At 40.8% G+C, this 24,096-nt stretch overlaps 3 protein-coding genes across 10 annotated transcripts in view; 2 read left to right on the forward strand and 1 right to left on the reverse strand.

Annotated features, from left to right (window-relative positions):
* The first annotated feature begins 687 nt into the window (after positions 1-687).
* On the forward strand, positions 688-7,691 carry selenoj (selenoprotein J). Of its 2 annotated transcripts, none has more exons than XM_072668741.1 (10): positions 688-759; positions 1,560-1,626; positions 1,709-1,885; positions 2,457-2,555; positions 3,845-3,937; positions 4,016-4,172; positions 4,922-5,037; positions 5,567-5,644; positions 6,817-6,956; positions 7,428-7,691. In XM_072668741.1, the coding sequence occupies exons 2-10, from the start codon at positions 1,560-1,562 to the stop codon at positions 7,527-7,529; spliced, it is 1,029 nt and encodes a 342-aa protein (XP_072524842.1). In that variant the 5' UTR covers positions 688-759; the 3' UTR covers positions 7,530-7,691. The 2 variants fall into 2 exon arrangements, with proteins under 2 accessions (XP_072524842.1, XP_072524843.1); XM_072668742.1 differs by having other exon boundaries at positions 698-747.
* An 854-nt stretch (positions 7,692-8,545) lies between these two features.
* On the forward strand, positions 8,546-21,133 carry sh3glb1b (SH3-domain GRB2-like endophilin B1b). Of its 2 annotated transcripts, XM_072668860.1 has the most exons (11): positions 8,546-8,860; positions 9,953-10,094; positions 10,832-10,960; positions 11,685-11,818; positions 13,053-13,145; positions 14,518-14,604; positions 15,988-16,011; positions 16,242-16,331; positions 16,412-16,512; positions 19,089-19,317; positions 19,800-21,133. In XM_072668860.1, exons 1-11 carry the CDS (start codon positions 8,798-8,800, stop codon positions 19,905-19,907), a joined length of 1,200 nt encoding a protein of 399 aa, XP_072524961.1. In that variant the 5' UTR covers positions 8,546-8,797; the 3' UTR covers positions 19,908-21,133. The 2 variants fall into 2 exon arrangements, with proteins under 2 accessions (XP_072524961.1, XP_072524962.1); XM_072668861.1 differs by lacking the exons at positions 14,518-14,604; positions 15,988-16,011.
* A 744-nt stretch (positions 21,134-21,877) lies between these two features.
* arhgef4 (Rho guanine nucleotide exchange factor (GEF) 4) overlaps positions 21,878-24,096 on the reverse strand; it is a 64,602-nt gene continuing 62,383 nt past the window's right edge. For 4 of the 6 annotated variants that reach the window (XM_072668856.1, XM_072668853.1, XM_072668858.1 and 1 more), the window contains one exon: positions 22,852-22,933. Coding sequence is in view for 1 of the 6 variants with exons in the window: in XM_072668855.1 (XP_072524956.1) it covers positions 22,776-22,933 (158 nt within the window). In the remaining 5 variants the exon portion in view is untranslated. Of the gene's footprint in view, positions 22,934-24,096 lie in introns of all 6 variants that reach the window. The other 2 variants (XM_072668855.1, XM_072668854.1) reach the window with 2 other exon arrangements.

The following is a 24,096-nucleotide window of genomic DNA, read 5'->3' on the forward strand; positions in this document are numbered from 1 at the left end:
TCAATATGTGACCAATAAATGGCACCTGTAGTGTTAGGAGCATATCTACTACATTCTCTCTTTACTTATACATACATGTGTATAATTTAAGTGCACGATAACTGTCCTGCGTCCGCTCTTTATCAAAGGTGCCAGTGTCTGTTGGCAGATTCATGGTCAGTTTGTACTGGTATATGTGCCAGGATTAGTGATAGGGTCGTGTACCACTTTAGATATAAACACTACTAACAGCTACAGGTGCTAATTTCTGGTCATATGCTGATCACTGTTGTCCCTGGGATAAAAATAAATATAGCAACAAATAAAAGTACATACTTTTAATTATAAATAAATGTAATTAAATGAGGCTGAATTATGTGTGAAACTTTGATTAGATCTCAGCATACAGATGCAGGAGTAGATCTGTTGTTTTGCACTGCTTTAAAAATAAACCTTACAGCCATAATTAATTTACTTTAGTGGATAATATTTGTTACTAATAATTAGTAAAGGTATTCTTACAGGTTCTGGCCTATTTAGGTACAAGACGAGCACAAAACTCGGTAAATAACTGGGTCAGTTACGGGACTTTTACTTTGCGTGTTATGGTTCTGCGATCTACAACGCATACACCTTCAGCGATCTCCGTGTTTTTCATTAGCAGATCAGCACATGCGCATGCGCACTGACGTCGAGTCCGTGTTCCGTAACCACAGCGCTCTGTCGGCGGGGTGTGTGAACACAGAGGACTGGAGGTCAGCGATTAAGGTCATTATTAAGGTAATCAATAAAAGCTTCAGATCGGGAGGGGCTTCCTGAGACCCCCAGTAGAAGAGCGCGGGCTGATCGGGACCGTGTCTGCCTCTCGTTCTGCGTTTGATCCGCTCCACCTTAAACTGTGCAGCAGCTCCTACAGCATTTAAGGTGGAGCGGATAGTTACAATAATGAACTTGTGTTTTAGTGTTTGGAGAGGGTTGTTCACTATAATACACACAGCAAAAAAAACTTCAGACTTAAATATATAATAAAATAATATGAATATTTTTAGCAGTAAATTAAATTAAATTAAAACCTGTTTTTTTTTTGTTTTGTTTTTTATAATTCTCATTATTATAATGGGGAGTGAAATAACCCATGTCCTCCAGTGGTTTATTACATAAACTATAAACACTTGGATTAATCCTTGAAGCTGCTGTGAACCCCCTGTGGAATCATTCTGTATGTACAAAAGTATGTGGACACCTCATCTCATGAATTTAAGAGTCTCAATAAGAGGTTTGTCTCCCATTGCTGCAGTGACAGCCGCTACTCTTCCGAAAATGCCTTACACCAGATGTAGGAACGTTGCTATGAGGAGAATTTGATTGCATTCAGCCACATGAGAGTAAATCTATGATATGTATGGTCTGGTTTTACAGTGACAGAAGGTGTCAGGTCATATCTGTCTCCAGGCCTGTTATTGTGTAGTGCTAGTATAAACACACCTCACCTTCAGGACCATGTGCTGAAGAAAGACTGTTGGGAGTAAAGCTCTGGGCAGCCCTGGTTGTAAATTGCTGTGTTACTGTCTCTGTTACAGATGGCCCTCAGCCTCGCTGACCGGGCCGTCGGGGCGGTTCTGGGCTCGGCCGTGGCCGACGCTGCAGGTTTGTTGGAGCGTTAGTTCTCCTCTGTTCTCTTTTATGACGCTGTCACAGAGCCCTGATCACCTGATTCTGCCTCCTACAGCTCAGCCGATGCACTGGGTTTATGATCTGCAGAAGCTGGACGGGTATCTGGCTCAGGATCCACAGCCGGAGTTCCGGTCTGAGTCCGTAAACCCGTTCTACAGGAGGGAGACGGGCAGGCAGAGCTGCTATGGAGATCAGGCCTTCGTTCTTCTGGAGTCCCTGTCTGAGTGTGGAGGTACATGAAGCACAGAAGCTGCTGCAGGGTTCTGCTGAAGGACAGTCCCTCAAAACTTCTGTATTTTCTGCACATTTTAGTGTGAGAAGAGCTCATTCAGTCGCCATGACTACAACACAGATACAGCCCATAATTTATCTCCTATCCAAACCCACCAGTGCAGCTACACGAGTCTTCTGAGTTTCATATGGAATGATGATGATGATGATGATGATGAAGGTAAAATAGTGAAGAATAGTGAATCTGAACTAATCCAGTTCTCTTTAGGGACTACTTTCTGTAGCTGCACTACACCCTGCAGCATGTATCCCTCCACCATTTTAATGATCTGATTTTAAAAGCAGGTTCTAGAGCCGAGCTCTTCTCAGAACTCTGGTAGAACCGTGTCTCAGGCATCAGGCAGCGTCTTCATCACCATTAGGTGAAGAACTTTCTGTGAGGAGCTTTTAGTAGAGCTTCAGACTGGGTCAGTTTCTCTAAAACAGACTGTATCCACTTCTTTTCTGATTTATTGTTAAGAGCACAGACTGAACCTCAGTGGGGTTTTAATCTTCAGTTGTTCCTCTGTAAGGTCTGGATGTGGAGGATTTGAAGCAGCGCACGTACAAGTTCTTTGGCCCAGGATCAGAGTACGACACACCTGTTAATGATCCGTACAGAGATAAAGGAGGTAAACCTGCTGCTTTCTGGCACATTTTAACAAAAAGTAAAATATTATACTGTGAATATATAATACATGATTTTACCCACAGCAGAAACAGCACCACCTCGTGGATTCAGACAGAAATGCATGTTGGTGTTTTATAAGTCTAATTCTGACTTTGATATTGTGATATACACTGAGGAGGCGGAGCTACAGTCTCTCATTAGGGTGAATATTAATAACGCTCTAAATGTAGGTATTGTGATATACACTGAGGAGGCGGAGCTACAGTCTCTCATTAGGGTGAATATTAATAAAGCTCTAAATGTAGGTATTGTGATATACACTGAGGAGGCGGGGCTACAGTCTCTCATTAGGGTGAATAATAATAACGCTCTAAATGTAGGTATTGTGATATACACTGAGGAGGAGGAGCTACAGTCTCTCATTAGGGTAAATATTAATTAATAACGCTCTAAATGTAGGTATTGTGATATACACTGAGGAGGAGGAGCTACAGTCTCTCATTAGGGTGAATATTAATTAATAACGCTCTAAATGTAGGTATTGTGATATACACTGAGGAGGCGGAGCTACAGTCTCTCATTAGGGTGAATATTAATAACGCTCTAAATGTAGGTATTGTGATATACACTGAGGAGGCGGAGCTACAGTCTCTCATTAGGGTGAATATTAATAACGCTCTAAATGTAGGTATTGTGATATACACTGAGGAGGTGGAGCTACAGTCTCTCATTAGGGTGAATATTAATAACGCTCTAAATGTAGGTATTGTGATATACACTGAGGAGGTGGAGCTACAGTCTCTCATTAGGGTGAATATTAATAACGCTCTAAATGTAGGTATTGTGATATACACTGAGGAGGTGGAGCTACAGTCTCTCATTAGGGTGAATATTAATAACGCTCTAAATGTAGGTATTGTGATATACACTGAGGAGGTGGAGCTACAGTCTCTCATTAGGGTGAATATTAATAACGCTCTAAATGTAGGTATTGTGATATACACTGAGGAGGTGGAGCTACAGTCTCTCATTAGGGTGAATATTAATAACGCTCTAAATGTAGGTATTGTGATATACACTGAGGAGGAGGAGCTACAGTCTCTCATTAGGGTGAATATTAATAACACTCTAAATGTAGGTATTGTGATATGCACTGAGGAGGTGGAGCTACAGTCTCTCATTAGGGTGAATATTAATAACGCTCTAAATGTAGGTATTGTGATATACACTGAGGAGGCGGAGCTACAGTCTCTCATTAGGGTGAACTGACGGTGGCTTTTATTCCTCTAGCTCCGAGGCCCCAGCTGCCCATCGAAGGCCCCTGGATGCAAGCGAGCTTAAAAAGCTTCATCAGGAATGTGGATTCAGGAAGAACAGAATCAGGTACACGGTGTGAAAGGACTCTTCAGGAGTTCTTCAGTTGAACATTAGAGAAATGCTGATCGTTAAGTCGCTCTGCAGGTTGTGACAGTGATAATCAGATGGACGGCGTGGCGAAGCTGGCTCCCATCGTAGCTCGTTACGCTGGAAAGCCTGAAATGTTGGAGAAAGTTGAGGACGCTCTTCGGGTCACTCAGAATAATGACGTGTGTGTGGCAGTGGCCCTCGCAGCGGCCAGGTAAACTTTTCACAGATTCCACAAATCCATGTTTGGTGGTTAAAGTTTGTTTCTTGGAGCCTATAGCCCCCCAAGCTGCACCCATTACTGACACAGATGTGCAAATGCACACACACAGCTTGTCTAGTCCCTGTAGAGAAGAAGTACTGCCAATAGAATAGGACTCTCTGGAGCAGATCAACATCATGACCTTATTGGCTCCATGCTGCCTAATGCCAGGCGTGGGCAAGAGAGGTATAAAGCCCCCCAGCATTGAGGAGCTGTGGAGCAGTGGAAGAGCTGTGTTCTCTGGAATGATGGTGGTGGAGCTCCATTGGGGATGATGAGGTGAGGTGGTGATCATCATCCAACATCCTGACCTCAGTAACGCTCTTGTTGCTGAATGCAGTCAGATCATCACAGCAATGCTCCTCCAGAATCTAGTAGAAAGTTATCCACATCCATTTACCAGGTTAATGAATGAAGATCTGGAGGAGTTCTACATTTTGAAGCTCACGTCAGAAACCGAACTGGTCTTGGCCGATCGACTGAATCTGAGATCAGTGATCGATCAGGTTGCTCTGATTTTACCCTGAACTGCTACTGCTGAAGTGATCTCTGCTAGATCTGTTTATATGGCGTCTTCCCCTCTGCGACTCACTGTTATCTAGAACATGGCTGAACATGTTTGTATCTAAGGCAGACGTAGTACCCAGCTCTAGACATGCCCTCAGTGTAGGAGGTTCTGATTTTCTAAGTTGTTCTGGAAGGTTCCTGGAGCATTTCATTCTGAATGGTGCTGACCCCGAGGCCCTGCCCACCATCCTGAAGCAGCTCGACGACTCCAACAGGAAAAACCCACAGGAGCTGGACAAGGCTGTAGCAGGTACAGGACAGAAAACCGTGAAGCTCAGGTTTGAGACCCGACCCAGTTTGGCCCGACTCGTACTGATGAATTTCAAATCTGAACCCGACCCAAACTCCCTTCTCCAAATTGGCTTTTAAGCTTTCAGAGATCTGAACAGCTGGCAAGATAATACCTTACATGTCTGTGTAACTGCATATAGAGCCTCAATACAACTGAATAACACACCCACTCCCAGACAGTAGGGGGAGCCCAGGAGCAGACAATAAGAGTTCATACATAATGCTGCTTTAAAAGCGAAGGGATTTGAAGAATTTGCTGAAATATGACATTTTGACAGTAACAGTTGTGCTTACCAATATATCATCTAGTGATGCTGCTTTTCAGTTAGAATAATATTTGATATACAGTATAATAATATATAATAATAATATGAGCATTTTAATGATTTATTGCCCATAAAATAAGTTTATCAATGGTTATTTATATACCCTATGATGAATTGGCTTTGCATGTACAGTACCTAACCTGTACACTCCTTTCTGTTTAGGACACATTCATGAAGTAAAGGACAATCTGAGGAAATGCCAAAAGGAGCTGATTCCTGCAGTGTTTACAAACTCCTGAGGTCTGTTTAGATCTACACACAGATTAAATCCCATCCTTTCAGTGGAAACCAGTAATGACCGTGCAGCATATGAGCATTATAGAGCGCCCCCTATGCCTCCTGCAGTGTATTACACTCTGTCAGAATGAGCATGTGGGTCATATGAGCATTATAGAGCATTATAGAGCGCCCCCTACGCTTCCTGTAGTGTATTACAGTCTGTCAGAATGAGCGTGTGGATCATATGAACATTATAGAGCATTATAGAGCGCCCCCTACGCTTCCTGTAGTGTATTACAGTCTGTCAGAATGAGCGTGTGGATCATATGATCATTACAGAGCATTATAGAGCGCCCCCTACACTTCCTGTAGTGTATTACAGTCTGTCAGAATGAGCGTGTGGATCATATGAGCATTATAGAGCATTATAGAGCACCCCCTACGCTTCCTGTAGTGTATTACAGTCTGTCAGAATGAGCGTGTGGATCATATGATCATTACAGAGCATTATAGAGCGCCCCCTACACTTCCTGTAGTGTATTACAGTCTGTCAGAATGAGCATGTGGATTTTATGAGCATTATAGAGCATTATAGAGCGCCCCCTACGCTTCCTGTAGTGTATTACAGTCTGTCAGAATGAGCATGTGGATTTTATGAGCATTATAGAGCATTATAGAGCGCCCTCTACGCTTCCTGTAGTGTATTACAGTCTGTCAGAATGAGCGTGTGGATCATATGATCATTACAGAGCATTATAAAGCGCCCCCTACACTTCCTGTAGTGTATTACAGTCTGTCAGAATGAGCGTGTGGATCATATGAGCATTATAGAGCATTATAGAGCACCCCCTACACTTCTTGTAGTGTATTACAGTCTGTCAGAATGAGCATGTGGATCATATGAAAATTATAGAGCATTATAGAGCGCCCCCTACGCTTCCTGTAGTGTATTACAGTCTGTCAGAATGAGCGAGTGGATCATATGAACATTATAGAGCGCCCCCTACGCTTCCTGTAGTGTATTACAGTCTGTCAGAATGAGCGTGTGGATCATATGAACATTATAGAGCATTATAGAGCGCCCCCTATGCCTCCTGTAGTGTATTACAGTCTGTCAGATTCATATGGAAATTATAGAGCTCTGTTTACAGCTTTATTAACCAGCCTGTTGTATTTGTCTCTGATGTCTGCAGGTTTGCCTGGTGCCTTCCAGGCAGCGCTACATGGAGTTCTGACGGCCACAGGGTTTGAGCAGGCTGTGAGGAACACCATGAGCTGTGGGGGATGCACCTGCAGCAGGAGCTCCTTCATTGGGGCCTGTATCGGCGCTCAGGTACGAACCTACTGAAATACACTATGTAGACAAAAGTATTGGGACAGCTGTTACATTGTTTCTTTCTAAATAAATGGCATTATACTCATGTTCTATTGGCAGTACTTCTTCTCTACAGGGACTAGACAAGCTGTGTGTGCGTGCATTTGCACATCTGTGTCAGCAATGAGTGCAGCTTAAAGTAGCTGAATGCATTCATTAGAAGGGGCGTCCACACAGATTCAGACCTTACACTTTACAGTTAGTCATAATGACAGTGTTTGTTTATGGAAGATTAAGCTCTACTTGTTGATTCTAGTTTGACCCAGCCCAGCTGAACACTTACTAATAACAGTATCACACAGCCATACAGTCAGCTATAATAGTCATGGTGTGTTAAAACCTCAGTTTAGACATTTTAGTGTGACTCTATACACATTTATTAGCATTAACATAATAATACTGTACATTATTCTGTCCTTATGTGTGCAGGTCGGTGTCCAAGGAATCCCTGAGTCATGGAAGAGCCGTACCCTGCGATACAGCACTCTTCTGGATCTCGCCAAGACCGCTGTTGGAGCAGACAGAGTCTAGATTCTTTATTTTACACCTCTTTCCAAAGCTGCTGTGGTTTAAGAAGAACAGTTCATGACAGTTCAGACTGAAATCTGTGTAAAGTTGGAACTTGATTCCTTTGTTCTGTTAAATCACAGAATTCCATCAATATTGTGTGCAATAAAACAATATCACCCATTATCATATCATCGCCATCTTTTACTAAAAAGCTTGGGTAGTGAGGTAGACGCCATGCTGTCATCAGTATTTCACAGCCGCCCGAATCAGCTTGTGAAAGTGAGCTAATTTAAATATGTTTAATAACTACAATGTCTGAGAGATCCTAAAAGTACTAGATTTTATTTTGCTAGTATTGTGTTTTTGGTATATCTTGTATATACAGGCCTGCCAGTGATATTTTGGTTCTGGGTAGAAAGGCGATTTGTGCCATCTAGTGGACAAACACAGGAAACCCATGTAACTCAATAATAAAGGTACTAATCATAAATAAATAACATAATTCATGTTGTAGTATGCTCTATACTACTATTCAAGATTCAAGAGTTTTATTGTCATATGCACAGCAGAAACAGACAGTTAAGCTGTACAATGAAATTCTTACTTTGCTGTCCCTCCATTCACCAATAGATAAAGATAACAAAAAAGAAATTAACAAATAATAATAAAACATATATACAAAATAAATAAAGTATAATAATATAAGTTGAAGTAAATAAAATTAAAGTAAAGTAAACTTTTTCCCTTTTACAATTAAAAAATTAAAATAAAAGTAAAAGTTAAAATAAATATGTAAAATAAATATGTATATAAATATGTAATTATGTACTATAATAATAATATTCAGATACATTTAGTATTTTACATTCTACACAGGACATGTATTTTCCTATAGCAGATGTATTTAATACTTTATTATTATTATTATTATTATTATATTGTTATTATTGTTGTTGCGAAAACTTACGAAACATGACATGGGCGTGGTTATCAACTCTTTCAGCCAATGAGCGGTGAGTGGGCGTGGTCCTCCAGGCTCAGTTTACAGGCAGTATTAGCTTTGCCATTAGCTGCCCTGGTAGCTTTAGCTCCAGATCCGCCACAAATCTCAGGCGAAACCGCAGCAAATCTATCTAGTTTATCTGGGATTCATTAATAGTTTAAAGCCACAACACTGATCAATACGGATCGATCGACCGGGGTAAACAGATAATCGAGTAGCTCAGCGGTAGCTGTCAGCGGTGAGCTCAGTGTGGTGAATGGCGCTAGCCTGATAGCCGCTAGCCGTGATGGAGTTCAGTGTGAGGCGTCTGGCGGCGGACGCGGGGACTCTGTTCAGCCGTGCTGTTCAGGTAGGAACGCCCGATATAAGCCCCTGCATTCACGGCCCTGAGTGTCTTAAAGACGTGTACTGAGCTGTAGCTGTGGCGTGACCGCGCAGATCGTCCGATAAACCTGGCTTCTTGTCGGAACTGTCCGGTCCACCTTAACTGGAGCAGCAGTTCCAGCCCGGCGGCGGAGGAGGACCGCTGGAGCCGCGGCCGCACTTAAGGTGGACCGGACAGTTCCGACAACACGGCGAGGAGGCAGGAGGACAGGTCCTATATTTACACAATAAATACAGAAATAAACCATGTTAACTTTCCTCAGAGTTTTTATAGTGTGTTTATAATGATCGTTTAGATCAGAGGTTTGGCATCTGAGTGCTTGCTCTCCCTTTGCTGCTGTAAATTTCCCCACTGTGGCGAAATGAATCATTAATAAAGGAGTATATTATCTTATTTTGACTTATTTTAACTATATTTTCATATAAATATGTAGATATAAAGATTGACTGACAGAATACTTCATTAATCCCAGTGTGGAGAGTCACGCCTGACAGCAGCGTGGACAGAGGATATAGTAATAACAGGGTCAGAGGAATTAAAGACCCTAACATTACTAATAAACAGAGATATTAATAAGACAGAAGTGCTGATATACTCCAGTTAACACCTCTATATGAAAACAACTCTACCTGGTTTAACACTCCTATTTACTTTTCTATTAGTGTACCATAATTATCTTCCAGCTGTCATAAATAAGTACATTACATTTATATATGAATATTTATTTGCTATGTATTTATACATGTGTATATATATTTATAGTTTTTCTCAGTGCTATACCCCATGTTTTATATTTCTATTTTCAGCTCTTTTGTTATAATGTACTATTTTATTTATTTTTTATTTATTATTATTTTTTTAAGCTTAGCAAAGTTGAATCATTGCTGTTTGTTATGGGTGAAGACTGTCAGGATTGCCACTTAATTTCAGTGTACTGCAGAGACTATAAAAGAGTCTATAATTACATTATCATCAACACTGGTGTAATTATGCTATTATAATTATTCCCTAAACAAGCTCCCAAAACAGTGCGGTCACACCGTTTTCTTTCTGTAGTTCACAGAGGAGAAGCTCGGCCAGGCTGAAAAAACCGAGCTCGATGCCCACCTGGAGAACCTCCTCGGCCGAGCAGAAGCTACGAAACACTGGACGGAGAAAGTCATGAGGCAGACGGAGGTTGTACTGCAGCCCAATCCAAGTATGTTTACCTTCATACATATAAATGATCTTGAATCTCCAGGTTCTGGAGCTGCAGGAGATTAGTCCTCCACCTGTTCTTCACAGAGGGGATAATCTGAGCAGGATTAGAGCTGCACCTTTTCTTCGAAAACGCAGCCGAGAGCAAAGGTGTGATGGCGGTGTGTGTTTCCTCACGGCAGAAAATAGACAAAGGTCTGGAGGAAGAGCAGCTCAGCCGCAGACGCTCTGATGTTCCACTGTAGAACGGTTCCACACCCAGACTCTGATCTGTTCTGTTATCTCCTGAGAACACTCATCACTGCTGCAGGCTGGGTGTACTGTCTGATAACTGAGCCTGGAGGACACCAGAGGGCGCTCTGCTAGAGTACAGTGGTAAAAACAAAGGATCGAAACTCAGTCAGGCTCAAAACTGCCGATACTGGATCAGGCTGTTATGTCCTTATTGGTAACCATGTGGAACGACATAGCAACCACCTGGGATACAGTAGCACTTCAAATATGTTGTAATATTAAGAGACCTCTGCGTGGCTTCTTTTTGTTTTATTCCAGTTTCCAGGTTTGGGCTTTTTGGCTCAGTATTTCTAGCTGTTCTTTTTACTTATTTTGGTAAAAGCTTGTATCTTCTCCTTTGATGTGTGTTTAAGGCAGTGAAGGCTGTTTTAGTTGCTGTTTTGGGTCTTAAAAGGCTGCACAGTGTCTCATGTGACTCTAATTGAATTTGTCTGATTCGGGCAGATGTCAGGATGGAGGAGTTCCTGTACGAAAAGCTGGACAGAAAGCTTCCAACACGGGCGAACAACCACGAGCTGCTGGGGGAGTGTATGATTGATGCTGGACACGAGTTTGGGCCCGGGACGGCGTACGGTGGGAACTAGCAGAACTGTTTAACCAGTTTCTCACTTTAAATATTTTACAGAGAGGTTCTGTACCATAGTGAAAAGGCCCTTTGGGGTGCTGAATAAAACCAAACATTACATTGTACAGGACTTTACAATAACATATGGTTAAAATATATACATTTATAATATAGAAATGGTTCTGATTATAGATACAAAATTTATATTCTAAAGATACAAAAGAAAAAAAATATATATATATTTTAAATGATTATTATTTTTTTATATACTAAATATAGATACTTAGGAAAAGCATATTGAGATGTAACTAATAACAATAACAATAAACACAGTCCTGTTCTGTTCCCCAGTTCTGCTCTCGTATCCGCTGTCAGTCATCAACACTAGACATCTGGCTATAGCCCATCAAAGTAATGTAGGCTAAAAGGGGGAGGGGGTTATGCTACGGCCATACCCACACTCAGCAGACTGTGCTGAGAGCTGATAACCTGTAGGTTACACAGAACCGAATCTGTGTAGAACAGAATTAGAGCTCTGTAGAACCAAGAACCATCTACTAAATCATCTATTATATCAAAAATACAATCAAAGCTTGTCATCAGAACTGAAAATGACATTACTACTTTAAAGTATGAGTTTTATTGTACATCCTATAATAATCATGTTTAGTATTATTATTAATAATAATAATTATATTACTGTTAATAATATCCCCCCCCCCCCTCCTGCAGGCAGCGCTCTAATTAAGTGCGGAGAGACGGAGAAGCAGCTCGGCAGCGCTGAGAAGGAGTTCATCCACAGCTCTGCCATCAACTTCCTCACTCCCTTCAGGAACTTCATTGAAGGAGATTACAAAACCATCTCTGTGAGTCCGGCTGACCGGTTTCCAGCTCAGAACCAGCACAGAAGCGGTTAAGTGATTCATTCAGTGAGAGAAAAACACATTTCTTATCCATCAGTCCGGCACACTGAGCTCTGGACCCCACCAATCAGCATGGTGCTAACTAGGGGTCGGCGATGTGGTAAAAATATTATATCACAATGTTTACCGGCCTTTTCACGATACATGATAATTATCGTAATACAAGATCGCAGACAAAATGTGTCAGTAGCAACAGATTCTACGAAAGCTTTTAAATATAAGAACCCTTTAACTGGAGGTGAATCTATGAAGGACCGTTAGCTTTATATCTGAGGTAAAGCTGTGTGAAGCTGCATGAAGGGATCAGGGTTTAGAGGACGCTGAGGAAGTGCTTGAGTTCAGTACTGTTTTATTGGCCGTCATAAACGTGTTAATCTCTGAGCCAAAAACAACAAACACTAAACAGCAGCCAGTAAATGCAGCCATGTGCTGAAAATAACCACACAGTGTATACAGTACATATATATATATATATATACCTAAGATAAGTGCAACTATATTATTATGCTATGTTTAATATTTACAGTGCTGTTCTGGGTTTTTTTGGGTTTATTCTAATGTTATATAGAGTTAATTACAGGTAGACACTCACTGACCACTGACTTTGTTTATTTGGGTTTATTCTAATGTTATATAGAGTTAATTACAGGTAGACACTCTCACTGACCACTGACTTTATGTTTATTTGAGTTTATTCTAATGTTATATAGAGTTAATTACAGGTAGACGCTCACTGATCACTGACTTTCTGTTTATTTGGGTTTATTCTAATGTTATATAGAGTTAATTACAGGTAGATGCTTTCACTGACCACTGACTTTCTGTTTATTTGGGTTTATTCTAATGTTATATAGAGTTAATTACAGGTAGACACTCACTGACCACTGACTTTCTGTTTATTTGGGTTTATTCTAATGTTATATAGAGTTAATTACAGGTAGACGCTCTCACTGACCACTGACTTTCTGTTTATTTGGGTTTATTCTAATGTTATATAGAGTTAATTACAGGTAGACACTCTCTCTGACCACTGACTTTCTGTTTATTTGGGTTTATTCTAATGTTATATAGAGTTAATTACAGGTAGACGCTCTCACTGACCACTGACTTTCTGTTTATTTGGGTTTATTCTAATGTTATATAGATTAAAGATAAATGATATGTGCTGTTTTTACAGAAAGAGAGAAAGCTGCTGCAGATTAAGCGTCTGGATCTGGACGCGGCTAAAACCAGGCTGAAGAAGGCCAGAGTAGCCGATGCTCGATCAGCAGTAAGTACTCAGACAGCTCTGAGCACAGCAGTTAGACTCATGCAAATATCCAATGAGGGTCATTTGAATGCTGATGCTGCACAGGTGTGCTGTAGTCTGCGTGTGTTTACAGTGTGGAATCTATATGAACACATATGACCTGTGACTTCCCTGGAGGTGGTTTATGGAAGGGAGGGTAAACGTGCTTTCTACAAACGTAGAGATTATATAACTACTCCTCCTTGATGCTAAAATGCGGATTACCTGGTGGGCTCTGAGGACTAGATTGGGAACTACCGCCTTAGGGGGCTTTCTGATGATGCGAGGGGAGGATGATGCCATTAGCTACGTTTACATCCAGAAGAGTTTTAACACTGCAGGTTTGATGTTCAACTGTTTCAAACATGTGATCAGCTGATAATTTAGCCAATCCTGTGAGCTGAACAGATCGTTCCTCTTCCTCACACTGCAGTTCCTCATTCAACCACTAGCAATAAGAACCTCTCACAGCTGCAGAAGCTCTCTGGAGCCAGTGTACAAATCCGCTCTGAGTGCAGGAGAGGCGTTTTTACTGTATCTGACTCAAACTCAAACATGACTCAAACATGTAAAACTGACTCAGCCCCCTGCAGGGAAAGCAGAGTAAAGACTTTTAACACCACTGACATGATACCCCTCTTATGAGTCCATCACTCAGCCCAGTACAATGAGTATCAGTGAGTATCGACACTCTGAGCTCCACAGTGCTGTTCTGTAGGGGAACTGGTGTTTTGAATGTGCTTGATGCAAAAAGTTTATTTCATCCTGAGAGACGAAGCGGATCATTACTAAAGCCCTGCACGATTATCGGCTACTAAGGTTGCCTGGAAAGTTTATTGTGGCATCCAGTCCCGCCTTTAACATCGGTATTGACCCTAAATACACTGATCAGTCTGTCTCTACGTAAACCAGAACAGTCCTAGCACTTAATTAAAAAGCTGATTAGTTGTATTCTGGGGGGATGGAGGCGAATGGAGAGCTGCAGGAGGAGAACCTCTCTCCAGAACTGCTGTGTAACACTGCATAATAACTCTGAGTAACGCTGTCCATGAGGGGATGCTCAAAGGCTGATTTGTATTTACTGCAGTGAAGTAAAAGTGAATTACACTCCCCACCTGTTGGGGGAGCCCAGGAGCAAAAATACTAACTCTCACATAATGCTGCTTTAAATGAAGTGATATCTAATAATAGTGCAGATATTAACAGTGTGTGTGTGTGTGTGTGTGTGTGTGTGTGTGTGTGTTTTACTATTCTTACTGATCTTAATGTAGGACATGTGTCTGTGTTGTGCTTTTCCTTCCTCTCACCCTCGCTCTTGTTTTCCTCTCTCTCTCCCCCACGCTGCTCACTACAGGAGCTAAACTCCACCCCTCCGCTGGGAGAGGAGTATGTGGCTCACTTTTCTTACTTTATCAGCTTCTTGCATGTCAGGTGGCTGAAGGTTTGTCCTCTCTGTGTATCAAACAGCTGCCTTCTCTCGCCCTGTAGAGCGAACCACACATGGAGAGACAGAGTTTAGCCTGTTGGTGACTCTGAGAATAACTATGTTAATTTAAAGGGCCCGTATTCTGTAGTTCTGGAATTTGTAATTATTCAGAGAATTCAGTTGTAATTTTGGTACTGTGCCTTTAAGAGTGATATATGTAAATGACCATGTTTCTGACTGGTTGTCTGATATTGCAGTTTATGCGTGCGTGTGTATGTATGTGTGTGTGTGTGTGTGTGTGTGTGTGTGTGTGTGTGTGTGTGTGTGTGTTTGGTGATTTGGGCTCTCTAAGAGATTCAGATAAGGAGAACAGGATTCTCAGTTTAGCAGAGTTACGGCCGTTTCCTCGCTGAGGGCTGGGAGAGAACGCAGCTTTCTGTGTTACACGTTGTGAATCTGTGCAGTACTGAATATTTTATTATTAATATTTTATTTATTTATTTATTTATTCATTAATCTTTTCTTTATGTTAACAGCTATTAAAGGTTTTGGAATTGATTTACATTTTCAGTAATGTAAACCCAAGTTCAGTATGAAGTCTTAATAAAATAAATATCCAGTATAAAGTTCAATTGAATATTTATTAATATTTAATATTTATTTTGATTATTCAATGATTATTTATTCAAATTTAATTAATAACCCGTCTCATATTTATAAATTCTAAGCCGGATCATTTAGCAAATAATTACTCTTAGATAGATTATTAGTAATAAATTGTTACTGTAGTTCATGCAGTTTATAGACAAAATTACTGGAACAGGAAAAACACTTTCTGGTGTGTAGTTTATAATATGAATTAATTAGTAATTATTAAGCAATAATAATTGATTATTGTTTCAATTTTAAATACATAAAAAAACAGCAGTGTTTAGAGATCATTTGTCATATCTAAAGAGGAAGTCAACACACCCAGTGGCAGTTACACCAGAAATGCATACACACACACACACACACACACACACACACACACACACACACACACACACACACATATTAAAGTGCTAAACATCCATTAGAGTGAATTAGAGTGTTTGGATTATTGTATTGGAGGCTTAAATAAACCTGATTAGGCTTTAAAATGGTGTGTAAAATTAAAGCAGCTTGGCGTCTCTCAGACGTGTGACGTGTGAAAGGTGAACGTCTAGAACCGGTTTGTTTCCTTGTGTGTGAAAGTATACACTCTCTACAGACTGTACAGTGTAAACCTCATGTGGTTTCCATATGGCTTGTGATTAGTGTGTGTGTGTGTGTGTGTGTGTGTTTGGGGGGGTGTTTCTGTGCCTGTTAAATCATGCCCTAATGATGCTCTGTCACTGTTTCCTAAACGCTGGCCAGGTGTGGGCTGAGGAGGTCCACCAGGTAAGAGTGAAACAATGGCTTAAAATGTATTAAAGGAGCCATATTTGACTCCAGCCTCTGTTTCTGTTACTGTGCCTTTAATACCGATATACAGACATGACCTCTATCCTGTGTGTCTGCTGCTGTAGGCTGAATGGGTCTGACCTTTATAAACATTCCCCCAGTCAGGTAAAACGTGTTGCTTGTTTTCTACGTAAAAACACTGAAGGTCGTAAGTGTGTGTCCCTCAGGCAGAGACGGAGCTGAGGATAGCTCAGAGTGAGTTTGACCGCCAGGCTGAGATCACCAGGCTGTTACTGGAAGGAATCAGCAGCACTCACGTACGTACATCAGCATGACTTCATATTTCTTCTCATGCGTCTCTGAGCTCGTTACTGACCGTCCCCTCGTCCCTCTACAGGCGCATCACCTGCGCTGTCTGAACGACTTTGTAGACGCTCAGGCTGCGTACTACGCTCAGTGTTACCAGTACATGGTCAATCTCCAAAAACAGCTCGGAAGGTAGGTCTAAAGTGAGGTGTTTATGGACTAATATCTCCTATTCTAGTGTATAGGAGTGTTTATTGAGGTGTTTATGGACTAATATCTCCTATTCTAGTGTATAGGAGTGTTTACTGAGGTGTTTATGGACTAATATCTCTATTCTAGTGTATAGGAGTGTTTATTGAGGTGTTTATGGACTAATATCTCCTATTCTAGTGTATAGGAGTGTTTATTGAGGTGTTTATGGACTAATATCTCTATTCTAGTGTATAGGAGTGTTTATTGAGGTGTTTATGGACTAATATCTCCTATTCTAGTGTATAGGAGTGTTTACTGAGGTGTTTATGGACTAATATCTCTATTCTAGTGTATAGGAGTGTTTATTGAGGTGTTTATGGACTAATATCTCCTATTCTAGTGTATAGGAGTGTTTATTGAGATGTTTATGGACTAATATCTCTATTCTAGTGTATAGGAGTGTTTATTGAGGTGTTTATAGACTAATATCTCTATTCTAGTGTATAGGAGTGTTTATTGAGGTGTTTATGGACTAATATCTCCTATTCTAGTGTATAGGAGTGTTTATTGAGATGTTTATGGACTAATATCTCCTATTCTAGTGTATAGGAGTGTTTATTGAGATGTTTATGGACTAATATCTCTATTCTAGTGTATAGGAGTGTTTATTGAGGTGTTTATAGACTAATATCTCTATTCTAGTGTATAGGAGTGTTTATTGAGGTGTTTATGGACTAATATCTCTATTCTAGTGTATAGGAGTGTTTATTGAGGTGTTTATAGACTAATATCTCTATTCTAGTGTATAGGAGTGTTTATTGAGGTGTTTATAGACTAATATCTCTATTCTAGTGTATAGGAGTGTTTATTGAGGTGTTTATAGACTAATATCTCCTATTCTAGTGTATAGGAGTGTTTATTGAGGTGTTTATGGACTAATATCTCTATTCTAGTGTATAGGAGTGTTTATTGAGGTGTTTATAGACTAATATCTCTATTCTAGTGTATAGGAGTGTTTATTGAGGTGTTTATAGACTAATATCTCTATTCTAGTGTATAGGAGTGTTTATTGAGGTGTTTATAGACTATCTCTATTCTAGTGTATAGGAGTGTTTATTGAGGTGTTTATGGACTAATATCTCTATTCTAGTGTATAGGAGTGTTTATTGAGGTGTTTATAGACTAATATCTCTATTCTAGTGTATAGGAGTGTTTATTGAGGTGTTTATGGACTAATATATCCTATTCTAGTGTATAGGAGTGTTTATTGAGGTGTTTATGGACTAATATCTCCTATTCTAGTGTATAGGAGTGTTTATTGAGGTGTTTATAGACTAATATATCCTATTCTAGTGTATAGGAGTGTTTATTGAGGTGTTTATAGACTAATATCTCCTATTCTAGTGTATAGGAGTGTTTATTGAGGTGTTTATAGACTAATATCTCTATTCTAGTGTATAGGAGTGTTTATTGAGGTGTTTATGGACTAATATCTCCTATTCTAGTGTATAGGAGTGTTTATTGAGGGTGTGTATGGACTAATATCTCCTATTCTAGTGTATAGGAGTGTTTACTGAGGTGTTTATGGACTAATATCTCTATTCTAGTGTATAGGAGTGTTTATTGAGGTGTTTATGGACTAATATCTCCTATTCTAGTGTATAGGAGTGTTTATTGAGGGTGTGTATGGACTAATATCTCTATTCTAGTGTATAGGAGTGTTTATTGAGGTGTGTATGGACTAATATCTCTATTCTAGTGTATTGGAGTGTTTATTGAGGTGTTAATGGACAAATATTTCCTACTCTAGTGTATAGGAGTGTTTATTGAGGTGTTTATGGACTAATATCTCCTATTCTAGTGTATAGGAGTGTTTATTGAGGGTGTTTATGGACTAATATCTCCTATTCTAGTGTATAGGAGTGTTTATTGAGGTGTTTATGGACTAATATCTCCTATTCTAGTGTATAGGAGTGTTTATTGAGGGTGTTTATGGACTAATATCTCCTACTCTAGTGTATAGGAGTGTTTATTGAGGTGTTAATGGACTAATATCTCCTACTCTAGTGTATAGGAGTGTTTATTGAGGTGTTTATGGACTAATATCTCCTATTCTAGTGTATAGGAGTGTTTATTGAGGTGTGTATGGACTAATATCTCTATTCTAGTGTATTGGAGTGTTTATTGAGGTGTTAATGGACTAATATTTCCTACTCTAGTGTATAGGAGTGTTTATTGAGGTGTTTATGGACTAATATCTCCTATTCTAGTGTATAGGAGTGTTTATTGAGGTGTTTATGGACTAATATCTCCTATTCTAGTGTATAGGAGTGTTTATTGAGGGTGTTTATGGACTAATATCTCCTACTCTAGTGTATAGGAGTGTTTATTGAGGTGTTAATGGACTAATATCTCCTACTCTAGTGTATAGGAGTGTTTATTGAGGTGTTTATGGACTAATATCTCCTATTCCAGTGTATAGGAGTGTTTATTGAGGTGTGTATGGACTAATATCTACTGTTCTAGTGTAAATGAGTGTTTATCAGTCACACTGATAACTGCTGTATCTCTTCCAGCTTCCCTGCCACGTTCTGCTCTAATAATAACGCACCTACAGCGAGTTCCTCCGCTAGTATCTCAGTGGCCCCTCCTACTCTGGCCTCGGCAGTGACCCCGGCGCTGACCCCAGGTCAAGCCTCCCCATCCCTGAACGAACTCCGCAGCTCCTCAGGTCCTCGTAAAGCTCGAGTGCTGTACGATTATGACGCAGCCAGCAGCAGTGAACTCTCCCTACTGGCCGACGAGGTGAGAACATTCATTCTGCGTCTGTGTGAAGACTGAACACCATTAAAGCGTTAAAGTTCACCCAAAATTACAAATTTGGGAACAGCTTTTTACTTTCTGGACCTGCATTGTCCATCAGAGTGACATCAGAGAGTGCACAAACTTTTACACAGCCATTTCTGTGAGCGTTCCAGAATTCATTCCTATGGACGAAATGCAACTTTGAACGTTTTGCTAACTGGAAACGATCCAACGATCAAAAGCCTCCATACAAGCAAACCTTTCCCAACCTGACTGAGCAGATACCACACAATCAGGCTATTAGAGATTACTGAACACCTTTACTGAACACCTCCACACGCTCTGAGGAGAGTGTGATGATGTAGGCCTGCAGTTAGCACCATGCTAGTAGGTACATGCATTAGCATCACAGCTCCAGTTTGTTTATGGTGGATTTGTTTAAGGATCAGATTGAACATCAGAAAAACCTCCTCTGTTTACAGGTGATCACGGTGAGCAGCGTCCCGGGCATGGATTCTGATTGGCTGATGGGGGAGAGGGGTCATCAGAAAGGAAAAGTGCCAATCACCTACCTGGAGCTGCTGAACTGAGCAGGAAAACCCACGACACTCCTAACGTAGTTCTGAGGAAAGCGCGACTCCTGGGGTGATTTTACAAACACAGATTTCTCACTTAGCCACATTTCATTTCAGCCAGAAGTCAGAAACATCCAGTAGGAGAACTGAGAGACACTACCAGTGGACAAACCTCGCTTTTGGATGAAAGGAAAACACCCAGGCATTTTTGATCCTGATCTCCGTTTGCTGCCTCTGTAGCGTTCAGATGACTGTGGTTGATTAAAATTGGCAAAATACCCCACACCTTCCCCAGAACGCGTTTAAAATAACAATAAATAACAAAAAACCCTAAAACTCAAAACTCAGTCAGTGTTTGAAGTGGGTGGGCAGTTGCTGAACTCTGTATGAGGAGAATATGACTGAGAATGTTTCACCAAAGCTGTTCTGATGAAGCTTCATGCAAATATAGGACACTCGAGCAACACCGTAAACAAGCAGGTGTGGTTACTGAGAACTCCACCCAACCACTTTACCAGTAAATAAAAAGGCTACTGTAAGAATGAAGTTCTAATAACCATAATATCCAGAATCACTTTCTAATAAAACTAATCTACAAAATGAATCATATTTCAAATCTCAAGGCAGATGATACATTAACGTAAACAGATCATTACAGAACATTATCATGTTATCCATTTCTTAATGACTTTAACAAATTTGAATAAAACACTGAAACCAGAGTTTGTGAATGTGAGTTATTACTGCATATACAATAAATTAATATGGCAAATTATTTCAAAGTTTAAAAGCTTAATATTCACATAAACGTTTGTCAGACATTCAGCAGCTGCCCGTTAGTGTTTCTCTGTTGTTTTCTGAGTTCTGGTTGGTTTTGGCAGTGGACCGGACACTGCAGACGCAGGAGACTGGGATCAGGCTCAGAAACACTGGAGCGTTCCTTTAGGTTAGTGACTGTACTGTGAATCCTGCTTTGTGAAACTACCCCCCCCCCCCCCCCCCCCCAGCTGTGAATGGTGAGTGTTATTTAATGTAGCGCAAAGCAATAGCAAATACACTGCCCCCCCCACAGTACATGTGCCTCCATTACCATCATCAGTGCAGACTGAGAGTAGCCTTACAGTGACATGCAATTTCTTTCTCTCATTCATGTGCCAACGAGATTTTTTTAAACTACTAAATGCTATTAAACTAACTGCCATTATGTGCTATAATGCTTTAATAAATATTATATCGGGTGATTTCACTGTGTCTGATCTTTCTTTACCTGAGAATAAAAAAACATAATTTTACCTGGATTTAAAGTAATACAGATACAATACATTTTTTTACACTGATTTTGACTGAAAGTGATTGGAGCTGAAGTTTCCTTTAATCAGGTACACTAAATGGGCAAAAGTATTGGGACACCCATACATTCCACCTACAGGAGCTTTTATAAGACGTCCCATTCTAACCCTATAGGCTTTATTAATAAGGAGCCGGTCCCCCTTAGCAGGTCTGGAGCTCTGCTGCAGTTACTGAGTCAGTTGGAGGCTTTTCTGCACTCTGCTCTGAGCTCAGCACTCGGCCCTGACCCCGCTCTGTAACTTTATGTGGTCTGACAGACACTCGGTGGACACTGAGCTGCTCTCTGTGAGCTGTTCCTCCTAAACTCTTCCACTGTTCAATAATAACACCACTCACAGCTGATGGAGGAAGATCTAGGAGGGAGGAAATTTCATACATATAGTATATATAATAAAGCCGATATTCAACATTTCCTTATGTTATTCCCCCTGAGCTGCACTTCTAACATTTGATGTGGGTTTATAAACCAAATCCGGTCTACATGACCTCTCTTATCCCCTCTAGCTAAAGTCAATACTGCAGCTCTGCAGCCTCATAGACTGGACCAGGTGATGGTGAGCACTTCAGTGAGCCTCACAGGAGACTGGTGGAGAAACAGAAACCCGCTGATGGAGTAAAACGTGTCTGACCCGATCTCTCAAACATACTTTTATTTAGTTTTACAGTTAGCTATCAGAGTGACCGAGGAGTCGGACGTTCCGTTTGGGTTGAAAATGTCCAGTAATGTCAAGTTTCACAGCAATTCATGCAACCCCTGTCACGATGTCGGAGTGGCACTTCAGAAGAGAAGATCAGTACAGAGGAGGTTAGTAGGCAGGAGGGCCAAACGAGTGGAACTATGGGTGCACTCATTTGAAACCACCAAGACGGAAGAGTGTGTTGCTTAAATGTGATTCGGAGCCTTTACAAGGAAATACTGGGGAACATGAACCAACATGGAAATCAGCAGATTCACCTGACAGATTCAGGAGTAAGGAGGAAAATACAGTAATGAAGGAAACCTGTTGAACGCAGGCTGCTTCTGCTTCTGCTGCCGGCTGGAGAATCCTGTGCAGAACCTTAAAAACGCTGTTGCAGACGCAGACACACGCAGTATTAAATTACATACAAAAATGCAGAGTTTGCTGGGCACCGTGGAGAGCTGCAGAGCTGGAACACTGAAAATAAATACGAAAATAAAAAATGACGTACGACGGAGGTGTTTTTTCTGTTTTGTCTTGTGTTTTCCAGAAAAGCCCCGAAGCATGACGACTCGCAGGTTGGTGCCGTTTAAGTGCAGTTCTAGCCGTTTGAGCTGCAACGGTCAAGCAGAAGAAACCTCTGTCCGAGCACCGCTGCTGCAGATCCGGCCCTGTACCAGTCGGTCCAGGAGCCGCGCCGTGATTGTGTTGTAATCAACCCATAAAGTGCTTTCTCGATTGAAAAACAAAAGAAAAACAAACGGTTATATTTAACGAAAGAGGATAAAAACACAAATTTAGGCACACGCTCGAGTCTCTGGTGGATGGGGGAGGAGGGGCGGAGCGGGATCCCTCATTTTTTGAAAGGCGTCAAGCGTCCGATGTTGTGCCAGAAGTTGGAGGTTTTGCGTTTGGGCTCGGCCAGCATGATGACCTGCTGCTGGGGCAGCGAGGCGGGCAGCGCCGGGTGTTTCTGGCGCAGCAGTAAGTCGTAATAGGGCCTCGTCACAGCTGGGGAGACAAACACCAGGGTATTAGGAGGTCATGTGACCACATCTTTAAAGCGACAGTTTGGCAAAAAAAATCAAACCTTGCTCCAAACGTATTCAATCAGCCGAAGATCTGCCTGCTTCTGTGTCCTGCTCTGGAGCTCCAGGGCTAACGTAAATAAACACAGTCACGGAGCTCGGAGCACAGAGCTTAAAAAAGGGTCCTTCAGGGGTTCTTCAGGAAATGCATCCGTTCTGTACAGACCACTGACAACTAAAATAAGCATTAGGATGCTAAACTGCAAAAAACGGCTCTTTACTTTGTTAAAAGGTTCTTCACATTAAATTAGTACTTTAAATACTTTACAAAATGGTTCTATATCGTACTAAAAAACGGTTCCACTATTGTCAAAAACATTTTTATGATTAAGACTGTAGCTTTTCATCATTTGAGATGCTGCTACAGTTTGGCCTTTTCTTCTCAGACAAAGAAAACCAACAGTGGAACTTTTGGTGCTACAAAGATCCACTAAAAACAACGGTTCTTTAAAGAACCGTGCACCAGACATCCTCCATCATATATCATACATGTGGTTCAATGGTCTTCACTATGATGACTCTTTAAAGAACCCTTTGGAAATGTTTCTATACAACATCAAAAAGGGTTCTCTGTTACTACAAGTCAAAGAACCTTTTTCTTAAAATGTAAGGAAGAACCATTTAACCAGTAAAAGAACCAGTTATGCAAATGGTTCAAATGGTTCTTTGGGTTGTTATGCACACCAAGCAAAAATATAAGGGTTCTTCAAATCATAAAATAATGGAGTTCTATGTGTTAGAACCACAGTCTTTACTAAAGTATCTCTAAAGAACCACCCTTTTCTTACAGAACCACTGAAAAACCTTTCCAAGGCTGTACAGTCTAAACAGACTCATTGCTGTTCCTAAAGAACCCTAAAAGAACCACTTTTTAAGGATGTGGTTCTATGCAGTATTACAGAATCCTTTAAAGGGTGGAGATCTGTACAGAAGCATTGCCTTTACTAAAGACCCCTCGAAGCCCCCCTATTTAACTATTGTGGTTCTATACAGAACCCCACTTTTAAAGTTCTTTAACTTGTATTAGCCTTGAAGCTTCAGGGTAAAACTGAAGAAGTGCCAACCGTCCTGGCTGATGGACTACAT

Source organism: Salminus brasiliensis, chromosome 23, assembly GCF_030463535.1.
Source record: "Salminus brasiliensis chromosome 23, fSalBra1.hap2, whole genome shotgun sequence".
Lineage (NCBI taxonomy): Eukaryota > Metazoa > Chordata > Actinopteri > Characiformes > Bryconidae > Salminus > Salminus brasiliensis.

Coding starts and splice junctions, on each gene's coding strand:
- sh3glb1b (XM_072668860.1), top strand. CDS start 8,798: ATGGAGTTCAGTGTGAGGCGTCTGGCGGCGGACGCGGGGACTCTGTTC. Junction 14,605..15,987: donor TGCATGTCAGGTGGCTGAAG/GTTTGTCCTCTC, acceptor AACGCTGGCCAG/GTGTGGGCTGAGGAGGTCCA. Junction 19,318..19,799: donor TCTCCCTACTGGCCGACGAG/GTGAGAACATTC, acceptor CTCTGTTTACAG/GTGATCACGGTGAGCAGCGT.